The sequence below is a fragment of the Nannospalax galili genome, unplaced genomic scaffold (genome assembly GCF_000622305.1).
Source record: "Nannospalax galili isolate Female #2095 unplaced genomic scaffold, S.galili_v1.0 scaffold653, whole genome shotgun sequence".
NCBI classification, from domain to species: Eukaryota; Metazoa; Chordata; class Mammalia; order Rodentia; family Spalacidae; genus Nannospalax; species Nannospalax galili.
Window position 1 is genome coordinate 529,825 of NW_008334077.1, and position 27,397 is coordinate 557,221.

A 27,397-nucleotide genomic window follows, 5' to 3' on the forward strand; every position below is an offset into this window, starting at 1 on the left:
AATTGAGGGGGTGGAGGCGAGACGGGGAGAAAGGGGATGGAGGTGACGGGGCTGAGGAGGTGAGAAATCAAGTTCCACGAAGCCGATTGCCGGGCGGAGTCTGTTGGGGGCCGGGCGGCGGGCGCTGGGCTCCGTCGGGTTGGCGGGTGGGGAGACCCGGGAGATGCAGATCTCTGTGCCCCGCAGGAGCCTTATGGCACCCCCGGCGGCGGTGGCGGCTGCAAGCGGGAGCGGGGGCGTGTTTGGCCGGCGGAGACAGGGGGACTTGAGTTTGCAGTTTGCACTAGGGTCCCTTGGGGCACCAAGTCCGGGGTGCGCGGGCGCCCCCTCCCCGTTCCGGTCCGGTGGTGGCGGTGGAGCTCAGCAGGTTCAGCTGCGCGTCCCGGCGACCCGCATCGCCCCGCCGCTACCCAGCTGCAGGCGTCCGCGCCGCCGCCCGCCGGGGCCACCTCCTCCTCGGCGGCGGCTGCGCGCTCGGTCCTCCAGCGGTGGCTGCCAGCCCGACTCCCGGCGCCGCTCCTTCCTTTCCCCTGCTCCTGTCGCCCTCTCACCGCCACCTCCTCGCATCCACTTCCCTCCTGCTCTTTGCAAAGTCCCTCGCGCTTCAATGTGCCAGGAGGTAAGTCTAGGGAGGGGGGTGCAGCGGAGCTCGCGGCTTCGGATCTGGAGAGCCTACGAATGGTAGCCGCTGCCGCCGCCCGCCGGCGGGGAGAAGGAGCCCTGCCCGCCGCGCTCGGCTGGAAGGGAGGCGGTCCCCACCTAGAGCATCGCCGCCGGGCGCGTCCTTCTGCTCCCCCCCACCACACCCCCCAGGACCAGGAACCCCCTCTCTCCGTCTAAGCACGCTGAAGCTGAGACTCTAGAAAGCCACGGGCTGATCCGACTGTCGATATTTTTTGTTATAACTTCAGGACAGGAGGAAGAAAAAATCTTGATTCTCTAAGCTGACTTCGCAACACTTTTCACCCTCCCCCCCCCGCCCCATCCTCTGCCCGAGAGGCTTGAGGAGGGGGTTGCAGGATTAGGGTTTGGGTTGGGTTCCGCCCCCCCTTAGATGACACCAAAAAATGGGACAGAAGGGCTTGTCAAAATACTTTGAGAAACTGAAGTCAATGCTGGACACTTTTTTTAATATACTAATTCTTGTCATTCCTAGAGAACAGGATGGGTTTTTTTTTTTTTTTAAGAACTGAAAAAAATGACAGTTTGGTAATTAAAATAAGTTGAAAAAAACGCTTGCTGAGAGGGAGTTTAAAAAACAGTGACTTTTTTTCTATAAATTTTCAATCTTTTTGTGAAGTCCATCCTGTGTCTCAGACTAAGTCTAGTCTTACATTTCTTCCTCGCCACTCCCAGGGGAGGGGGAATTAACATTTAAAAAAAAAAGTAAAAACTGCTTCAATGGTTATTTACTTATGTATTTATTTCCCGGTGTGGGTTTTTTTTTTTTTTTTTTTTTTTTTTTTTTTTTTTTTTTTTTTTAGAAGCCCCAAAATGTTGTGGTCGAGGGGATGAAGGCGCACGAAAAAAAGAGAGGCAGTTTTTACCTAAAATGTGGTTTTTGGAGGCTGGGATTTCTAATGATTAGGTTTTTGTGGTTTATATAGACACGACTCTGGCTAAGGCGATCATTACGCTGATGAGAGTCAGGGAAGCACGTGGGTGTCTCCGACCAGCCTCAAACTCTGAGCCTTCAAAACAAATCAGACGATGTGAGGCGCACGAAAAAAAGAGAGGCAGTTTTTACCTAAAATGTGGTTTTTGGAGGCTGGGATTTCTAATGATTAGGTTTTTGTGGTTTATATAGACACGACTCTGGCTAAGGCGATCATTACGCTGATGAGAGTCAGGGAAGCACGTGGGTGTCTCCGACCAGCCTCAAACTCTGAGCCTTCAAAACAAATCAGACGATGTGCGGCGCCCACAGAAGCCGGGAAATCCGCTGGAGGCTGCTGCTCCCCAAGAACCCGGCCACCTGGCCGGCTCACCTCTCCTCTCGCTCATTCAGTTGTTTTAAACCTTCCAAAGTTTGCAAAGAGAATCATTTGCCAAAGTTTCTATGATTCCTAGCAGGGAAGCAGACAGTCGTGACTTCGTGAAATCAATGAAAAATTGGTAGTCTGCCCCTTGGAGGATTAAGGGAGCGAGGTGGCTGGGTAATCTATCACTCACCTCCTGGTGTCTTATTTAAAGTTCTTCACGTAGCCAGTCATGAGTGCTTTTATTATTAGATGCAAACGCCTGGCGTGCTCTGGAAGCGACCTGTCAAGACCCTCCCTCCCGGTTTTAAAGTACTGTTGTGGCTTTCTGAGCCCGAGCGCTGGCAGGGGCCTGGAGAGGCGCCGGGAGCACCCGGGTCGCCAAAGAGTTGTCTTTGAGCGTCTCGAGGGTCTGGAGCCCACTGACAAGCACAAGGTAAACTTGGATCCCTGTGCTTGATTGAGTGACTTAGAGACCTGGATTTCCCAGCCTAAGAGATGTGCTGGGGACTAAGGGGTTCCCAGACCCGGGGAATGGATACGGGTGGAAGCGATGAGGTTGGAGGGACACTACTCTGTCCTTTATGTGTCTTTATTTTTTAATCTTACCTTTCTGCTTGTTCCACTCGCAACTACTCCTCCCCGTCCCTCTTTCCTTTCTCCTTTTCTATTTGCTCTCCTTCTCGCTGCTCCCCCAAATCCTCCCCCAACAGACAGGAGCCTCCTCGCTGCGCCTCTCCGGCTCCTGCGTCCTTTCCCTGGGCCCACTGCCACCGCAAAAAAGGCGACTCTGCACCAGCTGCTATGACGCCCGTTCCCCAACCTACTCCTCACAACTGGTGGCCTCCGCGCCCCCCGCACCCTGGGAACGCAAATCCCACTTCTCCTAACGCCCTAGAGGTGCAGGTTGTTGCTGAGCTGTCTCCTGTGAGAGCGACTTTTAATTATCTTTTTGGTCACAGGGGAGAGCTCTAACCCTGAGTACCGCAAGCCCTAGTCTCCCAGCCACAGGCTCCCGCCCAGGAAGGGAAGCCAGGCTTCTTTCCCCAGCAAAGAGAGAGCCTGCGTCTACTACCCACCTTCCTGACACGCGCGCACTGACAACCTGATACAGTTCATAAGCAGGAATTTGTTTAGTTGCACCACTATCCAACAGAGGTCTCTGACTCCTTTGCCTGGCTTTTTCTTAGGTGCTCAGGGACTGCAAAGGAGGGGAGGAGTTACAGGAAACGGATCGTTTCTGTAGTCAAAGTACATAGACATTCCTTCGGAGGTAGTATTTCTTCTTCTCTGGGTCTTGTCCTCCTCCCAGAAAATCCACAGAACAGGGAACTTCTAGAAATTGGCATGCACTGAGAAACAATCCGTATTGCAAACATACGATCTCAGAGCGTTTTCTACGGTCATTTGAATCTAAGAAATTATCTTGGGGACTTTTTCCTCTCCCTTGGGGCATCGCTATTTTGTCTTCTTTCATTTGGTAGGACATGCAGGCCTCAATAGTTAGGGATTTTTTTTTTAAGGGCAATTTAATCAATGGTGAGATTATTTATTTTAATTAATCATATCCGGTAATTCAGCTTTATAGCCTTCCTGGGCATCCTCCCTCCATTAAACATTTCAATGCAACTAATATAAGCAGCTCTTGGAAATTACTAGTTTTGGATCCCTTAAAATAGCCTACAGTTATTTATAATGTGGAAATGAAATTTTCCACTGAATGCCCTAACAACCGTTCAGGTATCTGGCACAGAGGATTTTCAGTCTCCTTTCAAAAATATACTTTTGCTGAACATTCACACTTTCGACTGGAACTGGTAGAGCCTGGAACTGATGATGTCTTGGCTCTGAGCACTAGGCTTCAAGTAGGAAGCATTTCTACAACTCCTCCATACACAAACCACTCTGGGTAGTAGGAGGTTTATTACATAGATGTATTTTCAGCTACAGTATGTTTGATTTCTTTCATTTAGATTTTCTTCTACAACAAAATGTTTTAAACATGGGCTAGGAATAAAGTTCATTCAGTAAAGTGTTTTTACACAAGTATGAGGACCTGAGTCCTAGCCACAGAACCCAAGTTTAAAAACAAAAAACAAAAAACAAAAAACAGGGCATGCTGGTATGTTTGAAATCTCTGTGCTGGGAAGGCAAGACAGGAAAATCCCTGGGACTTGTTGGCTAGTCAGCCTGGGCTACTCAGCAAGCTCCAGGTCAATGAAAGAAGTCTCAGAAAACAAGGTGGACCACACACCTGATAAAGGATATCCAAGGTGACCTCTGGCCTACACACACAGAGAGAGAGAGAGAGAGAGAGAGAGAGAGAGAGAGAGACTGGATTCTTCAGAAATGTTCATCTTTCCAGTTGCATGCTACAGCATAAAAAAGAACATATTTTTTTCCCTGAAGATTTGACCACTCTGAGAGATACAAGCCTAATTTCCCCCTCTATGTCCTTCAACATTTAATATAACTGTTTAATGGCAACACTTGGCAATTCTAACTTTCCAGATGGAAGAAAGTGTGATGTAAAACAGTCAAGTTTTGTATCCAAAGAACTGAACTCCCAAACTGGGAGCAGAACTCAGGCTTCTTCATTTGGTTTCCTACCCTAACCCCTCTCTATATATTTTATATACTTTTTTTTTTTCAAGAAGAAAAATAGGAGTCAGGCATGGTGGTATGTACCTTTGCCTTTAATCCCAGCACTCAGGAGGCAGAGGCAAGTAGATCTCTGTGAGATCCAGGCCAGCCTGGTCTACATAGTGAGTAGCAGGCCAGCTGAGGCTACAGGGAGACACTGTCTCAAGAAAAACAAAGAAAAGTGAGAAAAGCAGCTGTGAAATCTTGAATTACTTTCCAATGAACCAGCTAAAACAAGTGGGACAGTCAAAGGAAAATGATGATGGCCCAGGCTCTCTGAAGCTTTAAATGTGTTAGGTGCAGAGACTCCACAAGCAGAATGATCTTTGCAGAGTTTTACTCTGGGTTTTGACTAAGTGAAGAAGCATTTTGAGACTAGATCAGTGGTCGTCAGACTAGGACCCATAGACTAAATGTGGTCTAAGAACTACTAGTTAAGGATGGTTTCAGGAAGATCACCAGGAGTACCAGGCCAGCCTGGGCTACATAGCTAGATATTTTAAAATTGGAAACATTAAAATTATAATATTCATGATACATAAAAGTGATTTTAAATGTATACTTCGGTGTTTACAAATAAAGTTTTATTGGAACACACCTGAGATGTTTATCTATTGTCTATAGCTGTAGTCATCTAATACAGCAGAATTGTGCAGTTGTGACAAGGATTACATGGCATGTAAAGCCTAAAATATTTACTATCTGATTTTACAGAAAAAAAAATGCTGAACCTTGCCCTAAGGTAGGAAAAAAATCAAGAATTAATAGGATGAGAAAGTAAAAAAGGGCTGTTAAAGTGGATATTGGGCCCTCATTAACTTCTAAAAATCAAAACTATCATTTAACTTATGCTTTCCTATATAAATTGTGAATTAGACAAATATTTTTGATTAATAATAATTTTTCACATGCCAAAGCCAAAAATCATAACAAATCATTGCATTTACATGGGCTCCTTATGAAGCGTTGTTCTGCCTGGCTGTAATCCCAGCCCTTGGGAAGGGAAGGGAAGAGGATCATGAGTTCAAGGTCATTCTTGGTTACCTAGCAGTGTAGTAAGTTTGAGGCCAACCTGAGCAATGTGGGACCCTGTTTCAAACAAAGCAAACAAAAATGATTGATTGTCCCGGACATCTTTATATGCCTGCATTTCCAATTGTCCCTAAAACAATTTCAAACTGTCCTGGGAAGAAGCAAGTTAACCCTGAAGATGAGAAATGAGTGAAAAAAGATAAGACTTTTTTTTCTTTTTCCATTTTCATATGTGTGTATCTGTGTTTGTGTGGTGCATATATGTGTGCATGTATGTTTGCATGTTGTGTGCATATGCATGTGGAGGCCCAGAATTGATGCTGGGAATCATCCTCAGTTACTTTCAAACCCAGAGGAGCTGGTTTCCCTAGCTAGCTTGCTCTGAGGATCTCCTGTCTCTGCTTTAGAGGCTGGAATTATAGCAGGGCTGCCATGCCCAACCGGCATTTCCATGGGTTCTGGGAATCTGAACTCTGGTCCTTATACTTGCACGGCAAGTGCTTTAACCACTGAGCCATCTTCCCAGCTCAGGTAAGGCTTTAATAAGTTTGTTACATTTGTTTCATACATAAAGAAACACAAATGTGCTTAACAAGAATTTTCTGGTATATAGTGTGTTCATGAGTTCTATATACACTTTTAAGACAGTTAGCTTAAGTACTTAAGTGATCCCAAGGCCTCTTGACATATTTTTCCATTTTAATTTTTATACAGTTAAATGCTGTCTGATTTGCTTTAAGCTCAGTAAATTTTTCCCATTGTCAGTGGACCTATAATAATTTGCATGACTGTAACTAGAGATGAAATGTTTGGAATGGAGGACTTAGCATCATAAACCTTCCCTTGTTGTTCTAGTTAACATTCCCATGGGCCATTTTCAGGAACTTATAAGAGCACAGTGTTGTCATAAAAATGGTGACACTTGTCATATGATCCTTTAGAACCACATTTATGGAGCACCTATGTAATTGGTATGGACTTAAAAGGTATGTATTTGTTTCACTAAAATACCAACTTCCTAAGTGATATCCTAGTTACCCAAAGACCAATATTCAAAAAATAGTCTTATTTCATTTCCCAGAGTTCAGAGAAATGAAATTAATTTTACTTAATTAGCCCTCTGGTATTTAGGTGTTGGCAATTGGCCTATAACAGTAGCAAGAAACAACAGTGGAATGTTCTTTATAAAAGTTTATGGGGACCTGTGATGAAACATCTGAGAACCCCTTAAAATTAAAAGTTTCCTGTAGTAACTCAGTCGCCCTTTATCAAATTTCTCTGTTACTTTCAGCACACCAAAGAAGGTGCTATTCGACTCTAACTCCTCTGCCCAATGTTCCAAAGCATCATATAGACTTTACAATGGCAGTCTGAATCATGTGTCCTGCCCCCATCAGCATGACAAAGGTAAATGATATCATTCTTAATCCATCTAACAATGTACAAAAATCACCATTTTCACAATGGGAGACATTTTAGTTACAAATGAGACACAGAAAAAAACAGGATAAAAAATAGAATATCAATGAGCTGGAGAGATGGCTCAGTGGTTAAGAACACTGGCTGCTGCTCTTACAGAGGACCCAGGTTCAATTCCCAGCACACACATGGTGGCTAACAACTGTCTATAACTCCACTTCCAGGGGATCTGATGTCCTCCTCTGATCTCAGTGGGCATTGCATGATACAGGTGCACCTATGCAGGCCATATACTCATACACATAAAATAAAAATAGAATGTCAAAAGTTCAAATTGGGGGCTGGAGAGATGGCTCAGCAGTTAAGAGCACTGGCTGCTCTTGCAGAGAACCTGGGTTCAATTTCCCAGAACCCACATGGTGGCTAACAACCATCTGTAACTCCAGTTCCAGGGGATCTGATGCCCTCTTCTGATGTCTGCAGGCATTGCACCACATGGGTGCACTTACACACATGCAGGCAATATACTCAGACACATAAAATAAAATAATACAAATATTTTTTAATAAAGTTCAAATTTGTTCTATTAGCTCAATCCAGATGCCTGTGGTAGTTACTATTCTTTGTATTTGGTTTCTCTGGGTTTTAACCTCAAAAACTCTGGTTTTCTCACCTCTTCTGATTGGAAGGGATTCTCCTGACCAATCTATCTTCTTCTTTTTAAATTCTATTTTATGTGTATAGTGTTTTGCCTGCATGTATTTAAGGGGACCCATCTGTGCAATGCCTCTGGAGGCCAGAAGAGGGTGTCAGATCCCCTGGAACTAGAGCTATGGATGGTTGTTAACTGCCATGTGGATGCTGAGTTTTGAACTTGGATCTTTTTTTAATTTTTTTTTATGTGTATGCCTGTATTGCCTGCATGTAAGTAAGTGCACCCATGTCGTGCAATGCCCATGGAGGTCAGAAGAGGCTGTCAGATCCCCTGGGACTGGGGTTATGGACAGTTATTAGCTGCCATGTGGGAGCTGGGATTTGAACCTTGCTCTTCTGCAAGAACAATTAGTATTCTTAACCACTGAGCCATGTCTCCAGCCCCGAACTTGGATCTTTTTGAGAGCAGCCAGTGCTCTTAAGCACTGAGTCGTCTCTCCACCCCCACCCCCAATCTATCTTCTTAATGGGCAGATTGTGACTGAGCAAATGTTTGAGTGGCTTCTATACATTAGTTGTGTGATGTTTTCATTTATTTGTGAGTTAACTAGAATAACTTGATTTTATTTTAAAAATAATAATAGGCAGACTGTTCCCTAATTACATCCCTATCAGTCTGTGTTTCTCTTCCAGATCATTTTCCTCATTTGTATGTTCAAGTTACTGCCTCTCAGAACTAAATTCATCCTTTGTACCAGCTGTGTGAAAATGGATCTGGGCCTATTAACTATTTCTCCTTACCAGCTGATATTGTCTTTTCAGCAGAAGTGGATGCTAAAGAGACATTGCAGGTAAAAAGAATTTGTGTTCCTAGTGTCCACAGTAAGTTTCTGCAATGTGAAACACATAACTTCTCAGCTCTTGCCTCCTCACACAGGGAGAGGGTGGGGAAGGGTAGAAGGAGAGGGAGAGGAAGGGAGAGAGAGGGAAAGAGGGGAAGATGGAGAGGGAGAGGGATCCACATCTTTAAGAGATGAAAATGCAAAATATAGAGATGAATACTTTAAAGTACAGGGGTAAAACTGCTCAATATTTCTTCCAGAGTCACATTTACATCTTCCATAAAATCCTGTAGCCCACACTTCAGTTAAAAGATACATAAATAAAATCACATGCAAAAACTCCAAAGTTGTTCCTTGCCTAGACAGGATAGAGAGCCAGAGGCAGAGGAGAATATCTCTCAGAATCAGAAAAGTCTAATGTTACCACCAAGAAAACAAGAGGAACAGGACTTGGAAAGTGCTGCAGTATTGTAGCTGAAGGCAAAGACTGGGCAATGCTGTGGCTCTATGAGAAAATACAACTAAAACAGCACGGGATTGAACAAAATAAATAGATTGAATATTGCCAATTGTCTCCAAGCTTTTAATATGTTACATGTACCTTCCATCTCCATGAGAAAAACTTAAAATATAACATTTACAAACTTATTCAATTATTGCTTCTAAAGAAATTTAAAGGTCTTTGAAACATTTTTTTAAAATACTGAACTAAATCAAAGTAGAAAAAAATGCATTGGAACATGAAAGAAACCTTCCTGTGTAGAAGGGAAAGCTGTAATGCAGTAGAGAACTAACGTTGGCTGGGATGCTTGTGGCTCAGTTGCAGAGGGCCTTGGTACCATGATTTGCACTTCTGTGCACAATTACAAGAGGGAAACTATTGAGGATGCTTCTGGAAGCCATGCTCTAGAATTCGGCCCCACCATCCCAGCCCATCACCCTCCTTAGCATGTTCAAGAGAGTTGAATACAGGTTTCTCTGGGCAGGGCTGATATAGGGTAAGATAAGAGAACTGTGCAATTGAGAGCTGGATTCCCATTTCATTTAACATGTTCATACTTTGTTTCTCATCTGATTTTTTATATTAAAAATATAATATTTAGGAATATTAGATTAGGGATTGGAGAGATAGCTCAGCAGTTAAGAACATTTGCTGCTCTTCCACATTGAGTAACTCACAACTACCTGTAACTCCACTCCGGGGATCTGACACCCTCTTCTGGGTGCCACAGGCAATGGCATGCCCATAGTGCACATGCGTACGCGTGCGCACACACACAAACACACACACACACACAAATAAAAACAAATCTTTCTAAAAGAAGATACTGGGCTAATTAAGGCTAAAGCAACATGGCAGAAGAAGGGATGGTAAGAATGTAAGAACTGGAGGATGGGGAGGAGAGCTGGAAACAGTCTTAGGAACATGACATGGTCATGGTACTCATGAGTTCACAGCAGCTGGGGTTACCTGTACAAGATGGACCTGTCAACATTCCATCGTGAATGGGGGAGGGATTCATGAGGCTCCATCTCTCCCTGGGAAGCTATGGTCAGTTATTGACTGCTGGGGGAGGAATAGTGGTATAGCCACTGGTAAAGTGCTCATAGTGCAATAAATAATGTCTCATGCATGCTCGTGCAAGCAACTCTAATTCAGACACACACACACACACACACACACACACACACACACACACACAATGAAAATAGGAGGAAGAGCTTGGGGAAGAAGCAGAAGTTCAGTGGAGTGTGATGGAGAAAATAGGGGCTGAAAATGATCAAAATACATTCTATACATGTATGAAACTGTCAAAGAACAAAAAATATTTTCAATTAAAAAAAAATCGTGGTGGCACACGCCTGTAGTCCCAGCACTTGGGAGGCAGAGGCAGGAAGATCTCTGTGACTTCAAGGCCAGCCTGGTCTACAAAGTGAGTTCCAGGACAGCTGGGGCTACAGGGAGACCCTGCTTCAAAAAGACGAAAAAAAAAAATGTGTGCCCAAGGCAAAAGTCCTATTCATCTCATTCCAGGCCTGGCAAATCCTTAGCTCTTACAAGATGAGAACCAGAACTTAAAGGGTGATTTCCAGTCCATACCAACATCTTTCTTATTACTAAGTGTAAATGCAAGTTGCAATAAGTCCATATTCTTCTACAAAAGAATGCCCTTTTCACATTCAGAACCTAATTGATGGATTGACAGCAGATAAAACAGAAGAGTGTAAATTTTATAAAGTAAGGGCAACTGTATATGTGGGCATGTGCATCCACACACGTGTGCATAGATGTGATAATGTTATATGTTATTTGGTTATCAATCTTTAGTAACAAGTATAAAGATCATCTTCTTATTACTAATTTTTAAAGCATAAGATGCAGTCTCTTTATTTTTTGATCCATTTTAGAACTATCTTCAATTTTATTTAAGTATGTTGCAAACAGTATATTTAAAGCCTGTTATCTCTCATTACTGTACTTCTCTGATAGTAAGTTAGATTCTTTAGGTTGGAGAGATGCAGTAGCTGTTAAGAGTGCCTGCTGACAATATGAACTCTGGAGTTTGGATCCCAGCACCCATGTAATAAACTGTGAGTCCTGTGCATGCCTGTAACCCCAACTCCAAGCAGGGGACAGAGACATGATTGTTGGAGTTTGCCGTATTTCCTAGCTGAGAAAATTCAAACCTCAGGGAGAGATCCTGCCTCAAAAGGAATGGGCACCCTCTGGCTTTCTGGAGCTTAGCCATACACACACCCATACATGTGTATGTATACTCACATACACAGATATAAACACACATAAATATTTAATTCTTATTTTGATAAGTGAAACAGATTCTATTACCAAATATTCACAAGAACTTTAAAAGAGAGTCCTGCTGGCCCTGTAGGTCCCACTATGAGAGATGGCCCAGTGGTTAAGAGTACTGGCTGCTCTTGCAGAGGGCCAGGGTTCAATTCCCAACACCCACATGACAGCTAACAACTGTCTGTTAACTACAGGTCCAGGGGATCAGATACCCTCTTCTGACCTCTGTGGACACTGCATGACACATGTGCACTTACACACATGCAGGCAATATACTCATACACATAAAATAAAAATAACAAATTAAATACTAATAATAAAGAAAGTAAACTTTCAGTAGACTAGAGAAAAGTAGAAATTAAAACATTTTTTAAACCACTTGTTTGGGCAATAATAGTTCCCCTTTGTTACTAGAACTTTTTATTTGCCTATAAAGCACACTTATTTCTAATTCCTAACATTCTATAACTGTTTTGGTTTTTTTTTTAATTATTTTTTGCCAGACATCGTGGCACACACCTTTAATCCCAGCACTCAAGAGGCAGAGTGGAGGGTGTGTGTGTGTGTGTGTGTGTGTGTGTGTGTGTGTGTATGGTTGTAGGCCAGAAGTCAAATTTGCATGTCATTCACCAGGACCCATTCACTTTGTCTTTGAGACAGGGTTTCTCACTGGCTTAGAGCTTAGCAAGTAGACCAGACTGAAGGCCAGCAAGCCTCAGGGATCTGTATGTCTCTGTTCTCCACCTCTGGGATTATAAACACAAGCCACCATATTCGGCTTTTTTTTTTTTCTACATGAGTTCTGGGGACTGAACTCAGACCCTCATGTCTGTGTGGTTACTGCCTGATCTATTTCCCCAGCCTCCAAATATTCAGTTTTATTGAGTGACATTATTCTGATTATCTTTAAGTAAGAAATTCTATAATACATCAAATTCAATGAACTGCTGTAGATTTCACGATTTATTCAGCTTAAAGTTTATTATTCTCTGAACTGCTGAAAATGTGGTTTGTATCTAGTAGTTTCATCGAATATACTTTCTTTTTTCTGTTTTTAACTTGCCTCTCTAATATTTATCCGTATTCAAAGGAATCATGGTGTGCCATAACTGTAAACATGAAACCTGGTGGAGATTTTAGAATTTAACATACATTGTCATTCATAATTTAATCATCACTTCTCTGGTGCTATTGGTACTGATTCATACAAAAATAAATACTCTTTTTAAAGGCATCTGTAGGGGCTAGAGAGATGGCTCAGCAGTTAAGAGCACTGGCTGTTCTTGTGGAAGACTCAGGTTCAAATCCCAACACCCACATGACATCTAACAACAGTCTGTAACTCCATTTCCAAGGGATCAAACACCTCTTCTGACCTCCATGGGCACTACACGACACAGGTGCACTTACATACATGCAGGCATAACACTCATACACATAAAATTTAAAAAAATTTACAGGCATCTGTGATAAAACTGAGATTGTGAAAAATAAATATGAGAATCGCCAGAGCTATGGTCCATGGGAAGCATAACCTATCTTACAGTCAGCCTTGAAAATTGAAAGTCTTTCAGTTTTCAACTTTGTTTTGCTAGCATTTACAAACACAACCATAAAAATTCCCACCAGGCAGAGATCTGGCAAAAACATTCCAGTTGAAAGTCAAACTTTCTATAGAAACTGTCAGTTTTTAACAGACAGGGTTAGAATTGTAAAACTGGAAGAAAATAGTTGGAAAGTTGCTTTGCACTTGCCATTGAAAGAAAAGGGGAGGGCACATATCTAAACAGATTAAAGTCTAAACAATCCATCACTTTTTTTATTGAATGTGCATGAAGAGAAAAATAAATACATTTTCATTCATTCACTTCACCCTTGAAATTATTCTATTATGTGAAAAACTTATGTGGCCTTGACAACTTTAATATGAGTTGTTCAATTTTCTAAACTTCTCATTTGAAGTCATTGAAAGAAAAAAGAGCTTCTAGAAGGTTTATATTGGAGCAGATCCTTGGTGTCCTCCTTTTGAACTCCCATGGGCAGGACAGTAAGACCACATATAAAATCTGTTTCTTCACAGTACACCTTAGGAGAGTAGTATACATCTACAAAGTGGGAAATCTATCAACCCTGAGAAGGACCCTTGACTAACACATCCCACAGCCTCAAAGAAGTTTCCATCTGCAGAGTCCATGAACCCCTCAATGCCAGTGTGTCTAATATACACAACTTATTGTTTTGGGGGAAGAAAAGACAAAAGGCAACTTATATATTCCCAAAGCTCAGGACACAGTTCTTACTTTTGTTGTCTGTATACAGAATTGTGGGTGCGATAGTGGGAGGAATTGTTGTTTGGTTCAAATCTGGACCATACCACTGAAGTCCAGGGAACACTGTCCCAACTCTATTCCATGTATATGCAGTGCAAACAGTATCCCCAGGAGTCACATAAAAGGCTAGTCCTGGGTAGCCCCATGAGAAGCAGAAGGCCCGGCATATATTATGTAATCAATATAGACTTGTTGATTGAATGAATGAATATATGTATTTAAGCAGAAGCTTGGGTATCACGGTAGACTAATCACTTTCGACTTTTGGTCTATTGCTTAATTCTCTTAATTCTATTGCTTTAATATTATTCATCCCTATTTGTTTTCTATGTGTTGCCACTACCTTAAATTCAGGCCTTTACCATCTTGACTCTCAACTGCAATAGACACCTATCATTTCCCCCCACTTATGCCCATTTCAATCCCAATTCTTTCTCTGTATAGCCATCAGTGTTATCTTTAAAGAATTTGATTTCAACCAGGTATAGTGGCACATGCCTTTAATCCCAGAAGTGGGAAGGCAGAGGCAGGAGAATCACTGTGAGATCGAGGCCAGCCTGGTCTACATAGGGAGTTCCAGGCCAGCTGGGGCTACCTTGTCTTTAAAAAAGAATTTGACTTCACTGCTTTAAACACTTAAGTGGTTTCATGTCATCCATTGCATATGAACGCCTGGACTGGTGAGATGGCTCAGTGAGTAAAGTGCTTGCTGCACAAACATGAGGACCTGAGTTGCATCCCTAGCAACCACATAAAGGTCAGACATGATGGCACACATCTCTAATCCCAGTGCTAGGAAAGCAAAGACAGGAGGATTCTGAGACTTTCTGGATAGCTAGCCTAATCATAATGGCAAGCTCCAAGTTCAATAAGAGAACTTCTCTCAAAAAATAAGGTGGAGAGCAATAGAGGCAGACACCTAACAACAGCTTCCCATCTCTATAGGCACATATACCACAGAGAGAGAGAGGAGAGACAGAGAGACAGAGAGAAAGAGATGAGACAGAGAGACAGAGACAGAGAGAGGAAAGTCTGTTTTCCAAGTTATGATCACAGAACCAAAAGTTTTAAAACAACTGTATGAAAAGCAGCAGCTTATACATCTCCTAATATCCCTTGCTCCAAACTTGACAGGTGTTTTTCTCTCTCCTTCAGTGCTGTGGCCTTCTGCGTTTATCTCCATTATTGCTTTCATAACTTGCTCATTGTTCACATGTATGTTTCCCATATAGCGTATATGTTCCTTGAAAACACAAATTGATCTTAGCTATCTTTTGTACTTAGCATTTAGCATAGTGTCTAGAATAAAATAAGTGCCAAAAAATGTTTGTTAAAATGAATGAGTGAGGGCCTGGAGAGGTGACTGAGTGGTTAAGAGCATTTGTTGCTTTTGCAGAGGACCCAAGTTTAGTTCCCAGGACCCACATCAGGCAGCTCACAACTGCCTATAACTCCAGCTCCAAGTGATCCAACACTCTCTCCTGGACTCTTTGAGCACCTGTATACATATGCATGCACCTAAAGACACACATACATACACATAATTAAAAATATAATATTTCTTAAAATAAATGGTTATTAAATTCTATGGTTTTTAACTCAAATTATAAAATGTTTAAAAGGCTGTGAGGGTCCCTTTTATTGGGAATGTGAATTGGATGATAGTTTGGCATTATCTATTGAAGTTAAAATTGCACATATTCTATGACAGTAATTATATACCTAAACATCTACATTCATTATTATACACATAGAAAATAATAAATTATGTGTATCGCCCTAGAGAAAAAGCAAATAAGAAGCTTGTGTTTGGAGACAGTCATCTTAGCCCATGTTGATGTCCAAATGGCTCAGGGGTTCAGTATCTCAGCTCATGTCCTAGGGTGGTGGCCTTCCAACCAGACATAAGGCAGGTTGCTATGTTATTTGAGACTATTCATTCTGCTTTTGAAAATAAGAGAAAAAACTAAGGAGATAAGTAAAAACTAAATATAAAGGCTGTTGGACATAAAGGATGTAGAAGTTGTATGTGTTTATAAGGTCTGTTGGGAGTAGAGAAAGATCAAGAGCACCAAACATCTGCAATACATTATTGATGCCAAGCACTCATTGTTCACAAAGTCCCAAGTTGGCTTCTCATTGATGGAATGCCTTCTGGCACAAGAGCCCTCTGTCCAATAAATTCTACAACTGCTCATCTACTTAATAGGCAAGCTGTGGACAGATATTCACTAAAGTGAGTGTGTATGGGTTCCAGGCTCCATCCTTCTACTCAGCCTGCCTCTTCAACCTCAACTTAGGCTTGTAACCACACCATCAAGGGGGCGTTGCTACAGCAGAGAATGAAACAAGGTATACGAACTTTGTCAAATTCTGAATTCAGATAGTGTAGGTCTCCTATCCTGCTTATCCCGTAAACCATTCCCATAACCTTTGATTCTTACTCTGCGTTTGCAATTAGTTCAATAACTCACATGATTCAAATATCTGAAAGCTTTAGGATAGCTGACCTTGGTATTCTTAGAGACTGTCATTGCATCAAGGTAGTTTCTCACACAATGCTGCATTACATAAACCCCCACAGGGCATGAAATGTCCTATGGATAATATCTAGATAGCTAATAGATAGCTTTTAAGGAATCAGTTCTCAAACCCTCAAAGTCATATTCCTTCATAAAAGTGATTTTCTTCACTGGGTGTGGTGGCACATGCCTTTAATCCTAGCACTTGGTAAGCAGAGGCAGGTAGATCTCTATGACACTGAGGCCTGGGCTACATAGTTCTAGGTCAGCTGGGGCTATAGGGAGACCCTGTCTCCAAAAAACAAAAAGTGGTTTTCTTGGAACTGGATGATGAGTCCCATTTTTCTCCCTTCACATTTTTTGTTCCTATTTCACAAAAGAAATGTTGGCTCCTGGCCACTTTCCTTACAATTACACATTGCCCCTGGCATAAAAAAACCTCCTGGCTGCCTCACAAAGCCTCTATTAACAGTCCAAACGTACCACTTCATTCAGTGCCTTAAAAGATACATCTGACCCCACAAAGGCTAACTTTCACATAAAATATTTATGAAAAATTATAATGCAGCTCATTGTTTTAATCAATTATATACTGTAGTAACAGTATTATAATAACTCAAACCAGAAATTTTTTTAAATGTGTGTAGTGTATATATTCATATGTGTTCCTATGCACACATGTGTACATATGTATGTGGAGGCCGGAGGTCAATGCCAGGTGTCTTCCTCTATTACTCCCTGTCTTTTTTAAAAAACTATTATTTTCATTTTATTTATGAGTGTATTGCCTGCATGTACATAAGTGCATCCATGTCATGCAATGCCTGTGGAGGTCAGAAGAGGGCATCGGATCCCCTAGAACTGGAGTTATGAATGCTTATTAGCTGCCATGTGGATCCTGGGAATTGAACCTGGGTCTTCTGCAAGAGCAGCCAGTGCTCTTACTGCTAACCCATCTCTCCAGCCCCTATTGAGCTTAGTTTTTTGAGACCAAATTTCTCATTGAACTTGGAGCTCACTGATTTGTCAAGACTAGCTAACCAGAGAATCCTAGGAATCTTCCTGTTTCTGCCTCCCCAGGGCTAGAATTACAGGCTCACACCACCACACCAGCTCTTTTTTATATGGAGGAAGGTGACCTCAAGGTCTCAAATCACTATGATATTTAGCTTTCACTAAATATACCTGAAGGAGAGATACATCAGTTTTATTTTTAGGTGTCAATTATTAAAATATGTTGGAAATATCATCCTTTTAACTATTTAAACATATAAGACATATTAGATAGTTTGTCATGTCTAATGGAGGAAACAGAAATATTTCTAAGTAATTTTTAAAGAACTAAATAAAGGAATTTAAAAACTATTCAGAACTAAATAGTCGGTGGGGGATATAAAGCAACAAAAGTTAGTAACAGCTAGAGCTGCTCCCAAACTAGGACATAGAAACAACAGGACTAGGTATTCTAACCCAAACTCAGAAAGCAGGGGTACCTGGGAGACAGATGTGTAATGGGGCAATCCCATTACAGACAGAGAAACATTATCTAATGTGACATGGAACCAGACAAGTAACACAGCTACTGCTGGAAATGCGCCCCACAGTTGAGCAAGGACAGACCGCCTCTGACTTCTCCCCTCCATCTGTCTACTGACCTTTCCCCAGACCTCTGTGGACACTGTTGAAAGATGCATGTATAAAAAAGGTTTCTCAGAATGCTAGTTGCCCAAGTGATTCAGAAGCCTTCATTTCAGTGTTGAATGTGTGTGTGTCTTCTGTATTTACATTTCTGTTTAAAGTTATATGTATAGAGGCTGAGTGTATGTAGCTCAGTGGTAGAGTGCTTGTCTAGTATTTTGGGAGGTCCTGGCTTTGATCCCCCAGAAGGGAATGAGAGGCGGGGGAGGAGAGGGAAGGAGGGGAGGGAAGGGGGGAAGGGGAGGGAAGGGGAGGGGAGGGAAGGAAGAAGAAGGAAGGGAGGGGGGGAAGGAGGGAGGGAGGGAGGAAAGGGGAAGGGGAAGGGAAGGGCAAGGGGGAGGGAGGGAGGAAGGGAGGGAGAGAAATAAGAATAAAGGTCATAAGAGAAAGCCAACAGGAGTCAATTGGCACCTAGGAAATGTAATTTCCAAAAACATGCAACAGAACAGGAAGGGAAGACAGGCTAACGGCCAGCATACATGTCAACCTAAACATGGATTAGTGGCATGCTAAAGAAAGAAGGGAGAAACTTATTTCACATCATAAGCCAAAAGTAGCTCAAAATGGATCAAAGGCCTATGTTTGAAAGCTAAAACTATAAATCCCAGAAGAAAATAGGTACAAATGTAAGACTTTGAGTTGGACATCATACCTAAAACACAAGGAAACAAAGAAAAATAAATTGGATTTCAATTTTTAAAATATTTGTGCTTCAAAGGGTAGTATCAAGAAAAATAAAGACAATTCATGAAATGAGAACAAACAGTATTTGTGAATCATTATCTGTTAAGATTTTAGTATTCAGAATATATAAAGATTTCTTCAACTCAGCAACAGAAGATGATCCAATTTTAAAATGGACAAAGAAGCCAAGCATGGTAGTGGCCTACACCTTTAATCTCAGCACTCAAGAGGAGAGGTGGGCAGATCTCTAGAACCCTGATCTACATAGCGAGTTCCAGTTCAGTCAGAGATACACAATGAGACCCCATATAAAAAAATGTGCAAAGAATATGAATAGATGTTTCTCCAAAGAGAAGCTCAAATGGCCAATAGGCTCATGAAAAGGTGTTCACCATGCTTAGTCTGCTGAGAACTACAGTTTAAACCTATAACAAGCTGTCATTTCATACCATTTCATCGTTTCTATGGTGGCTATACAGATTGACCATTTCTAATCCAAAATTTAAAAATCGGAAATGTTCTGAAATCTGAACTTTAAGTTAAAAAATTATTTTTTATGTGTATGAGTGTTTTGCCTGCATGTAAGTGCATCTATGTCATGCAATGCCCATGGAGGCCAGAAGAGGGTGTCAGGTTCCCCTGAAACTGGAGTTATGAAGAGTTGTTAGCTGCCATATGGGTACTGGGAACTGCATCTGGATCCTTTTTAAGAGCAGCTGATGCTGTTAACTGCTGAGCCATCTCTCCAGCTCTAAATCTGACCTATTTTTATTGTCAATCTAATACTACAAGTAGAAAATTACATACTTGACCTCTGGTAACAAGCTGCGCTCAAAATACAGGTACACTAAAAATAACATAGTTACATTTAAGTTATGTATATGAAGTGCATATAAAGTATAAATGAATTTCATGTTTAAAATTGAGACCCAGCCCCAAGATATCTCCTTATATTTATAAATATTCCAAAATCCAAAACCAGTTGTGGTCCCACATATTTTGGGTAAGGGATGCTATGTTTACAATAAGTGAAAGTGAGTGTTAAAATATGGAGATGTTAAAATATGTTGACGATATGGAGAAATTGGAAACTTCATACATTGCTGGTAGAAACATAAAATAGTGCAGTCATTGTGGAAAAGAGTTCAGCAGTTTCTTTAAAAGTTAAGCATAAAATTAACATAGAACACATCCACTAATTCCTATATCTGTACCCAAGAGAAAAGAAAGCTTATATTCATAAAACAAAAAACTTGTACATAGATATTCATAACCCATAGCTCATAATAGAGAAAATGTGGAAAACATTCAACAGGGGAATGTGTTAAAAATGTGGTATATTCATTGAAGAGAATATTAATCAACCATATAAATGTATGAAATAGAGACATGCAATTTCCCCCAGCCCAATTAGTGTATCTTTAAACTCCCAACAGAGAAAGTTCTTCTTGAAGCAGATAGTAATTAACACGGAGACTCAAAAATGGTCAACGTGCTGAAAATTAAGAGTACTCGATCCTAAATGGGATACCTGTATCGAATCCTCTCCTCCCAAGGCTCAGGGCTCATTTTAGAAGAAGGAAAGTGGAAGGACTGTACAAGCCAGAGGTGGTGGGTGAATACAAAGAAAATGTATTGTCTGAACACCATGGAATAGTTGCACATATGAACCCACAGCACTTATGACAGCAGGTAAAAGACCTGTGCAAATCCAAGTCAGTTGGGACCAGCATGGATGGGGGAGGAAGGCAGGAAGCCGTAGTCATAGCTGAGGATATATTCACAAATGATAGATGCTGAGAGAGGGGGAATTAGTTTTCCTTACTAGTGTGATGCCTGGTAGGTTACCAGACTCCAAGGGATAGACCCACAGCCAAGAGCATTTAGGAATCACAGATTGGACTTAATGGGCCAAGGAAGGAAAGAAGGAAAGAAGGAAAGGAAGGGAGGAAAGGAAGGGAGGAAAGGGAGGGAGGAAAGGAAGGGAGGAAGGGAGGAAAGGGAGGGAGGGAGGGAAGGAGGGAGGGATATGCAGGACACAAAGTCAGGGGAAGGGCAAAGGTAGAGAGGAGGGAGGGGGTTCTGAAGATGATCAAAATACAGTGTATGAAATTCTCAAATCAATAAACATGTTTTAAAATGCATGAAATAGTGATAAATGCTATGACATAGTTGACTTTTGGAAAACATTAAGTGGAGCTGGAGAGATGGCTCAGCATGTAAGAGAGCTTACTGCTCTTGCAGAAGACCCAAGTTCCGTTCCCTTCACCCACATTGGGTAGCTCACAAACACATAACTCCAACTCCAGGGGATCTGATGCCTTTAGCTTCCATGAGCACTTATATACACAGACACATAATTAAAAACAAAGTAAACCTTTTTTTAAAAAGAAAACATTATATTAAGTAAAAGAAGCCAGACACAAAAAACTACATATTGCCTGTATCCATTCATAGTTATCCATTCATAGTAAATTCCCAGAATAGGTCTATCCATAGACACAGGAAGTAGATTATTTTTCCTGTGAAAAGGCATTGGATAGTGCTGGTCCTCCCATAGTCTTCTGAGTATACCCAAAGCCACTGAATCGTGTACTTCAAAAGAATGAACCATGGGGTGGCAAGATGGCTCAGTGGGCAAAGGTGCTTAGTTTGGTACCCAGGATCCAGGATCCACATGATAAAAGCAAGAAAATTGTTCTCTAACTTCACAGATGCTCCCTCTTTCTCTCTCTGTCTCTCTCTCTCTCTCTCAAGTAAATGTAATAAAAAATAATGAGCCAGGTGTGGTGGCACACACCTTTAACCCCAGTACTCAGGAGGCAGAGGCAGGTAGATCTCTGTGAGTTCAAGGCCAGCCTGGTCTACATAGTGAGTTCCAGGACAGCTGGGGCTACAGGGAGAACCTGTCTCAAAAAGACAAAACAAACAAAAAAGCAAACCTGATGATATGGGAAACAAATATTAATTTTTAAAACCGTTTCATTAGAAAATGAGTCAGTGAGCACATCAATTAGGAGCTTATTCCCTAGAGAAATTGTGTGATCTTTAAGAAAATATTTGAGTATTCATAGCACTTAAGGTTCTGATATAAAATACCCTCCACAGGCTCATGGTATATTTGAATACTTGATCCTCAGGTGGTGGAGCTGGTTGGGAAGGTTGTGGAATCTATCTGGCAGACACAGACCATTAAGGGTGGGACCTGAGGAGTATTAGGATGGCTTTATTTCAGTCCTGTCTTGCCTCCCTGTTTCCTGATCTGCCAAGGTATGAACAGGCTGAGTCACGCTCCCACTGCTTCACACTGAGATACACCAGCTGTCATGTCTTTCCCGTACGCTCTAGAAACATGAGCCAAAATAAACTTTTCATCCCTTAAGTTGTTTCTGCCAGTTATTTGTTGTTGTTGTTTATTTTTATTTTATTTGAGTGTTTTGCCTGCATGTATGTTAAGTGCATTGTTGTGTGCAATGCCCTCAGAGCCCATAAGAGGGCATTGGATCCCCTGGAACTGGAGTTACAGGTGGCTGTTAACCACCAGGTGGGTGTGGAGAACTGAACTGGAAGAGCAGCCAGTGCTCTTAACAGCTGTGCCATCTCTCCAGCCCATCTGCTCAGTATTTTGCCATAGATCAAAGACAGTAACTAAGACAGAGAACAGCAATACAAGAAATTACCACCAGTAAAAGGATAAATGTTATTACAAAGTATTTATGCAACAGAATACTACCAGCAATAAAAATTAATTACCCCTGGTTGTGGTTTGAATGAGAAATGTTCCATATAGGCTCAAGTATTTGAACATTCAGTCCCCAGTTAGTGGCACTGTTGGAGAGATTATAGAACACAGCCACCATGGGTAGGCTGTAAGGGTTTATAACCTGGCCCACTTCCTGTTTCTCTCTGCTTCTGCCTACCCCACCATTATGGACTCTGTCCCTCTGGAACTGTAAGATATAATAAACCCTTTATTCTTTTTTTTTTTTTTTTTTTTTTTTTTTTTTTGGTCTTTTTGAGACAAGGTCTCCCTCCTATAGCCCCCGCTGGCCTGGAACTCACTATGTAGGCCAGGCTGGCCTTTGAACTCACAGAGATCTGCCTGCTTTTGCCTCCCAAGTGCTGGGACTAAAGGTATGCACCACTATGCCCAGTTCAAACCCTTTATTCTTTATGTGCTTTTGCTCATGGTATTTTATCACATCAACAAAAAAGTAACCAATACATCCTGCAACACACAGTATTTTGGATAAATCTCAGGAACCTAATGCTGAACAAAAAGAAGAAATTTCTTGAGAGCAAAGACATATATAAGAATGATCTGGGCTGGAGAGATGGCTCAGCGGTTAAGAGCCATCCTCTTGCAGAGGACCTGGGTTCAATTCCCAGCACCCACATGGTGGCTACAAACCGTTCTTAACTCCAGTTCCAGGGGAATCTGAAGCCCTCTTCTGACCTCTGTGGCATTGCACAACATGGGTCCACTCACATACATGCAGGCAATACGCTTGTACACATAAAATAAAAATAAATTTTTTTAAATAAAATATTTTTTAAAAAGAATGGTCCTAGCTGTTCTCTTCATAATAACCAAAAAGGAAGCTGCTCAGTGAATATAAACAAACAAATTAACTTAACTATTTGCTGACACAATGGACTATTCTGAGCTGTGATAATAAATGAAGTAAATATACCTGAAATAATAAAGATAGGGCTCAGAAGCAGAATGTTGAATTTAAAACCTAGAGTGAAAAGTGTATACACATACAGACACACAGACACAGATACACACACACACACACACACACACATACAATCTGAGTTTCTTTACATAAAATTCAAAACTAGTCAACAATTTTAGAAGTCAGGATATCTTTGCCCCAAGCAGGGAGGAAGGAAGAAATTTTAAGGTGTAAGGTAAATAGTAGGGGAGTTTGGGTATGGTAGGAATATTATGCTTTTTCTATCTTAATGCAGGTTAAATAAATGTATCCAGTTGTGGAAGCTTATCCAAGAGCATACTTATGAAGTGTGTAAAAATACACGTGTCAGGTTTCAAGTAAAAGTAGTTCTTGAAGTAAAAACAAACACTTCTGGTTGGTGAATATTTCGTGAAGTATGATTCCATTTATATAAAGCTCAATGACAGACAAAATTAAATCACATATTAGCGAAGCAAACATTTAGTAAAATTACATAGACAATCAAGGGAATAATACACTCCCAAATTCAAGCTCTGAAGTAAATTAGAGAGTATATCCTGGTTCACAGGTATCAATAATTTTTATGTCAGAAGCAAGTTGGATAGGTTATATAATTGTGTATAATATCATGATTCTTTGTATCCCATCAGTTTATATTCTCTTGATATATGATATTCAATACATATCAATATAATGACATATTCAATAAGTATCAATATTTAATAAAGCTATCATTCAAAACTCTTTGGTTCTGATGGGACTGGGAGATGGCTCAGTGGGTAAGAGTGTTGCTGTGTAAGCATGAGGATCTGAGTTAGAATCCCCAGCACCCATGATAAAAACTGGGCATGGCTGTGCATACTTGTGATTCCAGCATCTGGGGGACACAGATAGACAGTTTCCTGGAGTTCTCTGACGAACCAGTCTAGCCAAGACTGGGGAATTAATGATAAGTTATTAAATAATTTCTTAGCCTGGGTAGAGAGGAAAGTATTCTAGGTAGGTTTAAAGTTTTTACAGAAAGTGTTGTTGAAGTAATTTAGCGTTCATTGACTTCAATTCACAAAATCAGACCACGAAGGGAAACTGCAGAACTTTTGTCTGTGAAAATTTCTTAACAACTCAGTAAGTTTCAACATTGGTCTACCAAGAACCAGGAGGGTGAATCAGACGACATTTTGAAATATTTTCCAAGCTTTTATGATTATTGACCATTAGGCTACCTGATCTGATGTCTACATCACAGCCTTTCTAGAAATGCATTTAGGAAGAGGGGAATGAGATCTATTGAAATTTCATCTTTCAAAGTGGAATGTTCTGGGATTTTGTTGTTGTTAAACTACGAGTTTTGGCCTCTGACCTATTTCTTTATACTAATTAGGTTGATCTGCTAGAGTGGTGTTGACAGACACCCTGACAATTGTAAATTCTGTTCAGCTTTCTGGCCAGTCAGCCTAGATGAATCAGTGAGCTGCGGGTTCAGTGAGAGACTTTGTCTCAAAACAATTAGATGGAAAGTGATCAAGGAAAATACTTGATGTTAACTTCTTGCCTCCACATGAATGTACACATAAGCACATCCACCTGCATACATATGTACACATATGAATATGTATATACACATACATGTGTACAAAGAATCTGAATAAATGCCAGGTGACAACAATCTGATCAAAAAAGAATAATGTGCTACTGGAGGAAGGGGCACAGAAAGCTTTGTCCACTGAAAGGAAACACCAGCAGAGGATATAGGGAAAGAAGTGGTGAAGAGAAAGACATACAGAACCAAGACATCTCAGGGAATGAGAGAATTTCAAGAAGGTGGACCGATCTGACTTGTGTCCAGGAAATCCATTTGGGTCCCTCCTTACTCTTTAAAATGCCACCTTCTCAATGAGTTTCCACAGACTATGTCAGCAAGCTAGCAATTGTATCCTGATGGCCCAAAGCGGCTCCCCCAGTCCACTCCCCCAAATTGTTTTTCTCCATTTCTCTAATAGCTGACCATTTGATGAATATTTACCTGGTTTTGTTGATTTATCACCTATCTTCTCCCTTCCTCCTTCCTCACACCTTTAGGATGCCCAGCTTTGAGTAATCCTGTCTGTTTTGTTTATTGCTGAATACCCAGTGTCCAGAACAGTGGGCATTCAATAAATATTAGCTGGAACACAAGAAACTGAAGACGGGTGCATAATCAGATATAGTGAAGGTGTCTGAGCTTCGGGGTGGAGTACATCTCTCACACTGGCCAGCTAGGTGAAGCGGATCTTTACTAATTAAAAATCAAAATGGTAAAGCATTAGAAGCTCTGGTTAATCCAAAGTGTTTAACTGCTAAAGACAAATAAGAGAAATCCGTAAATCCTACTCTTTGAGCTAATAGTAGACTTAATGTAATCATCTGGGTGTTTTCTATAATCATGTCTTTCTATTTGGTTGATTGATTATGTTGCTCTGCCAAAGTGTTTTTACTATATATGTGGTAGAGGCATTTTAAAAAGTACTCTGTTTTTTTAGCTTTCCCCAAAAGAAGTATTAAGCAGATATTTAAAAACAGATTGCCATTTTCAGGATTTTTAGTCTTTTAATGGAATTTTTGGTATTGTATAAGATGCTATATAACATTTTCTAAAATATCAATTGAGAAAGATGTAAAATATTAATATGTGTTGAACCAACATGGGTGAAACCATCTCAAGGCTCTTCAAATCTTTTTTATTCTTCTGTTTAAATGTCAGTTTCAAATGACTGGCTCTGGGAGACAACTTGACCTTAACAGATCTTTCATAATTCAGCTTGTGATGCATAGTTTTTGCAACTTCAAATTTGGTGTGAGGCAATTTGTAAAGTTTGCCAGTAGCTAAGGGAATGATTTGTTTTAAAATTTTCACTTATATTAACATCAAATAAGGAAGTAGACAAGTTCAAAAAGAACAAAATATTTAGATTATTTTCAGAAAGTAAAGTGGTTTAAAAAAAACAGCAAAGAGAATTTGTAGAGCGATGGATGGACTTGGACAATGGCACTGTTACAGACTCTATGAGCAGTAGTAACTGTCACTCCTCTTGCTTTCCCTCACTTCTTCCTTTTAGCCCCAGCTGTCCTGGAACTCACTATGTAGACCAGGCTGGCCTTGAACTCACAGAGATCCTCCTACCTCTGCCTCCCGAGTGCTGGGATTAAAGGCATTCACCACCACGCCCGACCCTAACTTATTTCTTATAGTGTAACAGAATGCTGAACCGTGCATTGCTTGACACCCTCAAATGGAACCCAAGGCACAGGTACCCAAACACAGCCTGGGTATCCTTCTGACACTGTGTGGTATGACAGGGAGACAGAAGCTTTTTTAATTTAAAATTTATTTTATTTTTATGTGTTCCTGGATGTTTTGCCTGCATGTATGTAAGTGCTCCTGTGCATGCAGTGGCTGTGGAGGTTAGAAGAGGGTGTCAGATATAATGGAATTGGAGTTATAGACGGTTATTAGCTGCCATGTGGGTGCTGGAAACTGAACTCTGGTCCTCTGGAAGAGCAGCCAGTGCTCCTAACCACGGAGTCATCTCTCTAGTCCTAAGACAAGAGCTTCTTGTGTGTCAAATGGGCACTGGAAAAAGTCAAAGTACTAGAACCATCGAAATAATAGATTAAATAGGAGTGCCACCAGGATTGCACATGGGGGTAGAAGGAGGGAGGATAGAGAGACTGAACTTTCATATTAGGTACATTTGAGTGCCTGTTGCTTATTAGCCAGTAAGGCAGGGACCGCCAACAGTCAGTCACAATTCAGCCACATAAACAGGTTCTGACCTCTTTTCATTATCCGATTATTCAATTGCTGATTATAATTTTAAAGCCCATGTTATCCAATTTAATCTTTCAGAAATCTAGTGAGGTATGCATGATCTAAAAATCATACTTCTTTTTCATTTTAGGTAACATAGAAATGGACTCCAAAAGACTACACAGCTAGTTCAAGGTCAACCAGTCAGTGAGAGTCAGCAAGAGAATGAAAGAGTCACAACTTAAACCAATTTCTTTTAGCTTTGAACACTCTGTGCAACACAGTCTCATGT

The 27,397-nt window shown here is 41.0% G+C and overlaps 1 protein-coding gene across 5 annotated transcripts; it reads left to right on the plus strand.

The window, feature by feature from the left end:
• Nucleotides 1-137: 137 nt before the first annotated feature.
• LOC115069605 (zinc finger protein ZFPM1-like) lies at nucleotides 138-27,397 on the plus strand. 5 transcript variants are annotated; one of them, XM_029561587.1, is made up of 5 exons: nucleotides 138-619; nucleotides 2,232-2,415; nucleotides 6,946-7,061; nucleotides 8,421-8,578; nucleotides 27,257-27,397. In XM_029561587.1, exons 1-2 carry the CDS (start codon nucleotides 164-166, stop codon nucleotides 2,376-2,378), a joined length of 603 nt encoding a protein of 200 aa, XP_029417447.1. In that variant the 5' UTR covers nucleotides 138-163; the 3' UTR covers nucleotides 2,379-2,415; nucleotides 6,946-7,061; nucleotides 8,421-8,578; nucleotides 27,257-27,397. The 5 variants fall into 5 exon arrangements, with proteins under 5 accessions (XP_029417447.1, XP_029417445.1, XP_029417446.1 ...); XM_029561585.1 differs by lacking the exon at nucleotides 27,257-27,397 and adding an exon at nucleotides 8,932-9,178; XM_029561586.1 differs by lacking the exon at nucleotides 27,257-27,397 and adding an exon at nucleotides 8,936-9,178.

Bases quoted from the DNA above. Each gene is read 5' to 3' on its own strand.
- LOC115069605 (XM_029561587.1), top strand. From the start codon at position 164: ATGCAGATCTCTGTGCCCCGCAGGAGCCTTATGGCACCCCCGGCGGCG. The intron at 620-2,231 runs GTAAGTCTAGGG...TTTTATTATTAG, and splicing joins GCGCTTCAATGTGCCAGGAG to ATGCAAACGCCTGGCGTGCT.